General features: G+C 42.4%; 1 protein-coding gene across 1 annotated transcript in view; it reads right to left on the bottom strand.

Annotated features, from left to right (window-relative positions):
- STX8 (syntaxin 8) overlaps positions 1-8572 on the bottom strand; it is a 316569-nt gene extending 307997 nt beyond the window's left edge. The window contains exons 1-2 of the mRNA XM_017531449.1: positions 8141-8572; positions 4546-4645 (exon numbers count right to left, since the gene is read on the bottom strand). Coding sequence (XP_017386938.1) covers positions 4546-4645; positions 8141-8157 — 117 coding nt within the window. The 5' untranslated portion in view covers positions 8158-8572. The remainder of the gene's footprint in view (positions 1-4545; positions 4646-8140) is intronic.
- Between the last annotated feature and the right edge of the window lie 37 nt (positions 8573-8609).

Genomic DNA, 8609 nt, shown 5'->3' with positions numbered 1-8609 from the left:
GGGAGAGGGGACAGGGGAGAGGGGAGAGGGAAGGGGAAGGGAGAGGGGAGAGGAAAGAGAGGGAGGGAGGGAGGCAGGGAGGAAGGAAGGAAGGGAGGGAGGGAGGAAGGAAGGAAGGAAGGAAGGAAGGAGGTATCCAAATAGGAAGAGAGGAAGTCAAACTATCCCTGTTTGCAGACATAATCTTATACCTAGAAAACCTCATACTCTCTGTCCAAAAGCTCTTTAAGCTTATAAACAACTTTAGCAAAGTCTCAGGACACATAATCAAAGTGTGAAACATCACCAGCCTTCCTATACTACAACAGTCAAGCCAGGAGCCACATCAGGAATGCAATCCTATTTACAATTGCCATCAGAAAACAAAATGCCTAGGAATAGAGCTAACCATGGAGGTAAAAGTCCTCCACAAAAAAACTATAAAACACCGCTCAAAGAGATCAGAGATGATGCAAACAAATGGAAAACATTCCATGCTCATGGACAGCAAGAATCAATATTGTTAAAATGGCCATACTGTCCAAAGCAATGTATAGATTCAAGGCCATTGCTATTAAACTACCATTGACATTTTTCACAGAACTAGAAAGAAGTATTTTAAAACTCATATGGAATCAAAAAAGAACCCAAATACAAGGCAATCCTAAGCAAAAAGAACAAAGCTGGGCTGGGCACAGCAGCTTACGCTTGTAATCTCAGTACTTTGGGAGGCCAAGGAGGGTGGATCACCTGAGGTCAGGAGTTCGAAACCAACCTGTCCAACATGGTGAGATCCCGTACTACTAAAAATTCAAAAAATTAGCTGGGCATGGTGGCTCTTGCCTGTAATCCCAGCTACCCAGGAGGCTGAGGCACAAGCACTGCTTGAACCTGGGAGGCAGAGGCTGCAGTGAGCCAAGATCATGCCACTGCACTCCAGCGTGGGTGACACAGCAAGACTCTGTCTCAAAAAAAAAAAGGAGAACAAAGCTGGAAGCATCTTGCTAACCCAACTTTAAACTATACTATAGGGCTATAATAACCAAAACAGACATAAACCAATGGAACAGAATAGAGAACCCAGTTGCCCGGGCACAGTGTCTCAGGCCTGTAATCCCAACACTTTGGGAGGCTGAGGCAGGCAGATCACTTGAGGTCAGGAATTTGAGACCAGTCTGGACAACGTGGTGAAACCCGTCTCTACTAAAAATACAAAAATTAGCTGGGCATGGTGGCACACACCTGTAATCCCAGCTACTTGGGTGGCTGAGATGCAAGAATTGCTTGAACCCAGGAGAGAGAGGTTGATGCAGTAAGCTGAGATCGTGCCACTGTACTTCAGCCTGGGAGATGAAGCAACACTGTCTCAAAAACAAATACATAAACAGAGAACCCAGAAATAAGGCCGCACATACAACTATCTGATCTTCGACAAACCTGACAAAAATAAGCAATGGGGAAAGGATTCCCTATTCAATAAGTGGTGCTGGGATAACTGGCTACCACATGCAGAAGATAGAAAATGGACCCCTTCCTTACACCATATGCAAAAATTAACTCAAGATGGATTAAAGACTAAAGTTTAAAACCTAAATCTAGGCCGGGCGTGGTGGCTCACGCCTGTAATCCTAGCACTTTGGGAGGCTGAGGTGGGTGGATCACCTGAGGTCAGGAGTTCAAGACTAGCCTGGTCATCATGGTGAAACCCCATCTTTATTAAAAAAAAAAGAAAAAAAGAAAAAAAACTCTGGAAGACCACCTAGGCAATACCATTCTGGACATAAGAACAGGCAAAGATTTAATGACAAAGACACCAAAAGCAATTGCAACAAAAGCAAAAATCGGCACATAGGATCTAATTCAACTAAAGAGCTTCTGCACAGTAAAGGAAACTATCAACGGAGTGAACAAGCAATCTACATACTGGGAGAAAATATTTGCAAACTATGCATCTGACAAAGATCTAATATCCAGTATCTTTAAGGAACTTAAGCAAATTTACAAGGAAAATCCACCCATTAAAAAGTGGGCAAAGGACATGAACAGACACTTTTCAAAAGAAGACAGACATGGTGCCAACAAATATAGGAAGAAAAAGTTCATAATCACCGATTATTAGAGAAGTGAAAGGAAAACCACAATGAGATACCATCTCACACCAGTCAGAATGGCAATTACTAAAAAGTCAAAAACGAATAGACGCTGGAGAGGTTGCAGAGAAAAAGGAACACTTATATACTGTTGGTGGGAGCGTAAATTAGTTCAATCATTGTGGAAGAGGGTGTGGCCATTCCACTAAGAACTAAAAACAGAAATATTATTCGACCCAGCAATCTTGTTATTGGGTAGACACCCGAAAGAATAGAAATCATTCTCCCATAAAGACACATGTATGTGTATGTTCCCTGCAGCACTATTCACAGTAACAAAAGACACAGAATCAACCTAAATGCCCATCAGTGGTAGACTAGATAAAGAAAATGTGGAACATATACACCATGGAATATTATGCATCCATTAAAAAGATCGAGATCATGTCCTTTGCAGGAACATGGATGGAGCTGAAGGCCATTATCCTTAGCAAACTAATGCAGGAACAGAAAACCAAAAACTGCATGTTCTCACATTCTGTAGGCTATTTGTTCACTCTGTTGATATAAGAGAAGGCTAAATGGTGAGAACATATGGACACATAGACGGAAATGACATACACTGGGCCCTAGCAGAGGGGGGATGTTTAGAGGGAGAGGATCAGGAAAAATAATAAGTACTAAGCTTGGCTGGGCGCTGTGGCTCACCTATAATCCCAGCACTTTGGGAGGCCAAGGTGGGTGGATCTCGAGGTCAGGAGATCGAGACCATCCTGGCCAACATGGTGAAATCCTGTCTGTACTAAAAATACAAAAATTAGCTGGGCATGGTGGCACACACCTGTAATCCCAGCTACTCGGGAGGCTGAGATGCAAGAATCACTTGAAATGGGGAGGCAGAGGTTGCAGTGACCCAAGATCACACTACTGCACTCCAGCCTGGCAACAGAGCAAGACTCCATCTCAAAGAAAAAATAAATAAAATAAGTACTAGGCTTAATACCTGGGTGACAAAATAACGTGTACAACAATCCCCCACAACAGGAGCTTAACTATATATGACAAACCCACATATATACCCCTGAACTTGAAAGTTAAATTCTTAAAAAAATAATTCTAATAACTTTGAAACATAATAACCTCAGTAATTTAGATTCGTCTAAACTTTAACAAATTCAAATTTTGAACTTAGTGTTTGTCGTGGTACTTTATGCTAATTCTGAAACTATTTTCTGTAAACTGTAAAATAGACCAAACGGGTAAAAACATACTGATGCTTTTGGAAACTAGGATTCTCACTGTGAGAGAAAGAAAATACAAACTTGGAATGGGGAAAATGAGGAAGAAAGGTGTGGTGTTAGATTTGAATCAGAGGCTTATATTTTTAATCATAATCACAAGTATAAACTTGTGATTTCACAAAAATCTATTTCCTAGCCAAATCCCACCACTGTTTTTATACAGCCCATAACTAAAGATGGTTTTTACATTTTCTTTTTTTTTGAGACAGGGTCTTGCTCTGTTGCCCAGGCTGGAGTGCTGTGGTGTGACCTCAGCTCACTGCAGCCTCCACCTTCTGGGTTCACATGATTCTCGTGCCTCAGCCTCCCGAGTAGCTGGGATTACAGGCGTGTGCCCCCATGACCAGCTAAGTTTTGTATTTTTTAGTAGAGACAGGGTTTCACCATGTTGCTCAGGCTGGTCTCGAATTCCTGACCTCAAATGATCTACCCACCTCAGTTTCCCAAAGTGTTGGGATTACAGGAGTGAGCCACCACACCCCATCTGTTTTTACATTTTTAATGTAAAATGTAAAACTTATAACTATCCTTGTGGTGGTAACAGAAACTCAAAGACTTGAAGACATTGTCTCTTGGCCTGCAAAGACTAAAAGATTTATTATGTAGAGGAAGTTTACTAACCCTTGAACTAGACTATAAAATAGAAATGTTTGGCTGGATGCAGTGGCTCACACCTGTAATCCCAGCACTTCAGGAGGCCAAGGCAGGCAGATTACCGGAGGCCAGGAGTTCAAGACCAGGCTGGCCAAAATAGTGAAACCTCATCTCTACTAAAAATACAAAAAATTAGCTGGGCTTAGTGGCACGTACCTGTAATCCAGCTATTTGAGAGGCTGAGGCAGGAGAATTGCTTGAACCTAGGAGGCAGAGGTTGCAGTAAGCTGAGATTGCACCATTGCACTCCAGACCAGCGACAGTGCAAGTCTCAAAAAAAAAAAAAAAAGAAATGTTTACGGTAAAACAGGAGAACTTAAATATGCTATGTTTCATTTAGTCTCAATGATTAAATAACTATTAACTGGTTGGCTATTATGTCCATTCAACACATGTAAGCAGATAGATCATTATACACACATGTGCACGGAGAGCCTCAAAGAAAGATAGGAGGGTTGTTTGAGTTTTCAGCTCTCAAAGCTCAAACAAATCACTGTGTACTAATTCCCTCCTGGTATTACCTTTGGTGTCTTTTCACCTTTTCTTTCATACTGATTCCGTTGTTGAATTTTCTCAGCAATTTCTTGGGCAATTTGACAAGTAGAATCGTATGTGGAGAACCTGCACCAAGTCATGAAAAGAGAAAATGTTTAAGGTTATTTTTTTTGTTTTTCTTTCTGTTTTGATAAGGAGTGTAGCTCTGTGGCCCAGGCTGGAGTGCAGTGGTGCAATCTTGGCTCACTGCAACCTCCGTCTCCTGGGTTCAGTGATTCTCCTGCCTCAACTTCTTGAGTAGCTGAGACTGCAGGCGTGAGCCACCATGCCTGGCTAATTTTTGTATTTTTAGTAGAGACGTGGTTTCACCATATTGGTCAGGCTGGTCTGTTTAAGGTTCTTTAAAAGAAATTTTTGCATTGTCTAAGTTTGACATTTTCATTCTAGTCAAAGAATTCAAACAAAAGGGGAGAACAATAGCATTACCCATAAAAACAACATGGACTGAGTGGTATTTACTATGTGCCAGGCACTATTCTGAAGGCTTCATCAGTAATAACTCACTTAATCTAAACAGGAACATTATGAAGTGGGTGCCATTACCATCTCCATCTCATACAGGAGAAAATGAGGCACAGAGGCAGAGTGACTTGCCCAAGTGGTACTACCCGCTGCAAATCAAGGCTGTCTTGCTCCAGAGCTGGGGCTCTTAACAACTGTGCCATTCTGCCAATGATAAAGCATTTGGGGGCCTCTGCTGTACTGGGCAGTGGAGAAGACAGCAGTGAACAGAATGAACACAGTCCCTACTTTCACAGAGCTCATATTTTAGGGAAGGAAACTCATAAAACAAAAACTATGGCAGGTGTTGACAGGTGCTAAGAAGAAAAATGCAGCAGGACAAAGGGACAGAGAGTGATGAGGAGCTGCTATTTAGAATCAGGTGACACTGAGGCAAGGTGAAGAAGCTGGCCTCAGAGATGCCTGGGGGACAGCTCTAGGTCAATACAGACCTTAAGTCTGATAAGAAACATTTACAATCTATTCTCCCTAAAGCCTGCTACTGAGAGGCTTCATCTGCATGATAAAAGCTTGGTCTCCACAACCCCTTAGCATAACCCAGACATTCCTTTCTGTTAATAATAACTCAACCAATTGCCAATCAGAACATTTTTAAATCTACTTATGACCTGGAAGCCCCCCAACCCCCTTTGAGGTATCCTGCCCTTCTGGATCGAGCCATCATAAAACTTACATGTATTAATTCATATATTATTCTCCCTTAATTGTATAAAAGCAAGCTGTTCCCCAATCACCTTGGGCACATGTCTTCAGGACCTCCTGAGGTTGTGTCTCAGGTGCATCCTTAACCTTGACAAAATAAACTTTCGAAATTGATTGAGACCTGTCTCAGATACTTTGGGTTCACCGCATCAAGGGCCTTAAAAATGTTCATAACCCCCAGGCGCGGTGGCTCACGCCTGTAATCCCAGCACTTTAGGAGGCCAAGGTGGGTAGATCACCTGAGGTCAGGAGTTTGAGACCCAGCCTGGCCAACATGGTGAAACCTCGTCTCTACTAAAAATATAAAAATTAGCTGGGTGTGGTGGTGAGCACCTGTAATCACAGCTACTTGGGAAGCTGAAGCAAGAGAATCGCCACAACCTGGGAGGTGGAGGTTGCAGGGAGCCGAGATCACACCATTACACTTCAGCCTGGGCAACAAGAGCGAAACTCTTGGCAACAGAATTTTTTTTTTTTCTCAAAAAAAAAAAGTTCATACCCTTGAACCCAAATAGTTCTATTTCACTTTCAACAGTCTAATGAGAAATCCAGTTAGTCAAACTAATAGAGAATAACAAAAAAAGTATAAATGCTTTCACTTTCAACAGTTCTAATTCCTCCTTCTAGGCAAGGAGCCCAAGGAAATAAGAGATGCAACAAAGGGACTGCCTTTGAGATGAAAAAATAAAAATAAAAATAAAAAAAACTAATACTAGGAGAAAAATAAATTACAGTCATCCATGTGATGCACTATTATGCAACATAAAAAATTATGTTTTCAAAGAATGTCCAATTATTATAATATATATATACAGATTAAAGTAACAAGTTCATTGTTTAAAAAAATCAGTAATGGGCCAGGTGTTGTGGCTCACGCATGTAATCCCAGCACTAAGGGAGGCTAAGGTGGTGGATCACGAGGTCAGGAGTTTGAGACCAGCCACGCCAACATTCTGAAACCCGTCACTACTAAAAATGCAAAAACTAGCCAATGTGGTAGTGCACACCTGTAGTCCCAGCTACTCGGGAGGTTGAGATAGGAGAAACACTTGAACCTGAGAGGCGGAGATTGCAGTGAGGCAAGACCGTGCCACTGCACTCCAGTCTGGATGACAGCAAGACTTTGTCTCAAAAAATAAAATAAAAAAGGATATGGCTGGGCACGGTGGCTCATGCCTGTAATCCCAGCACTTTGGTTTGGGAGGCCAAGATGGGTGGATCAGAAGGTCAGGAGATCAAGACCATCCTGGCTAACATGGTGAAACCCCATATCTACTAAAAAAAAAAAAAAAAATCAATAATGGCTATTTCCAAATTACAGAGTTAAAGATGCTATTTATTTTCCTGTTTGCAAATTTTCAATATTCTCTAAATTGAATACTATCAAGTGGTGTATATAACTGTTAAAATTAGGTTTAAAAAATCAATGTTAAATTAAATAAATGGCCCAAATAACCTAGATTCCAGATAACTCAACTTTGTTCTTGCAATCCATTCTTCTAATATCGAGGCTGTTGGCAACTTAAACAATTATAAACTATATTAGAAATAACAACATAAGACATATATTCCAACAAGAACGATATGGAGCTGTAATATGTTTTTAATGATTAAGCAGAAAGGTCAAGTCTATCACGCTATAACAGGATGTTCCTTGGGATCAAAACTTGCATCTTTCATCATGCAGTCCTTGGGATTAATTGCTAAATAAATGACCCTATCACCTACTATTTTACTGCAAAAGCTACTGCTAAAAGAAAATTCTTCACAGTATTAACTCAAGAAAGTGTAAAATGCCTTATAAACAAGTGCACAATTTCCCTCCCAGATTCCTGCAAGTATCTGGAAGGGCCCCCAAGATCTAGGTCTTAGTCCCAAGTGGCTACTAACTGGCTGGTGACCATGGATTCTGAACCTTGGTCTCTCCACCTGTGAAATAAGGTGGTTCACAGGATGGACGGACACGCTACAAAAAAAAGGTTATTTTGACTTCACTTTTATAGGAGTGCAGTGAAGCCTAAACCGGCCAGCTCCACAACCAAGATGGGCGGGAAATCCCCGCTGCGAGATGCAGCCCAGAAAAGCTAAAGGAATATTTAGAGATTTGGCTCAAGTCCTCAGCTCTCCAGCGGACCACCTGTTCTCCTTCCCGGGCCACCCTGGCAAGGACCAAGGGTGGCGGGATGTGGCTGAGCCCCCTCAGTAGAGGTAGGGTCTCGTTGCCCCTCCCCTCACCCGAAATGCCTCCAGCGGCCATGCGAAGTGGTCGCCTCCTCCCCGGAAGCCCGGCCGCCCCGAAGGTCCCTCAGCGCACCGCCGCCCTCACCCGGGGCTCACCAGGAGTCCGGTGCCATAGTGCAGACTCCGCCCGCCGCTCGGACTCTTCCTGCTCTTAGCAGCTGACTACGGCGGCCCGCGCGGCTCACTCCCCGCAGTTCGTCCCGTGCGCGACCGGAGCCTGGAGTTTGCCAAGTGAATAACCAGGGCCTTAGAACCACGATCAGAGAAAGGAAACTGCTTCCCTGGGGACAGTAGGTTGGAGCAATGTACTCCCACCAAGAGATGCGAACTGCTGAGCTCAGTTAAAATTGTGAATAGAAACTAAGCATTTTCCCAGGAAGATGGGAGCGCTGTAACACCTCTCTCTAGCAGTTACTTAAAAATTCATCCTGCTTCCAAAACAAAAAACTAGATTGCGGTGAGACTTGCACCCTATATAAACTTATTATAACCTACCTTAAGTTAACTTTCTGATATGTACATTATACCTCAATAACGTTTTTTTTTGTTTGTTTTTTTTTTTTTG

Source organism: Cebus imitator, unplaced genomic scaffold (assembly GCF_001604975.1).
Source record: "Cebus imitator isolate Cc_AM_T3 unplaced genomic scaffold, Cebus_imitator-1.0 Scaffold72, whole genome shotgun sequence".
NCBI classification, from domain to species: domain Eukaryota; kingdom Metazoa; phylum Chordata; class Mammalia; order Primates; family Cebidae; genus Cebus; species Cebus imitator.
Note: the sequence above shows the minus strand (reverse complement) of the source record. Positions and strands in the feature narration are given on the sequence as shown.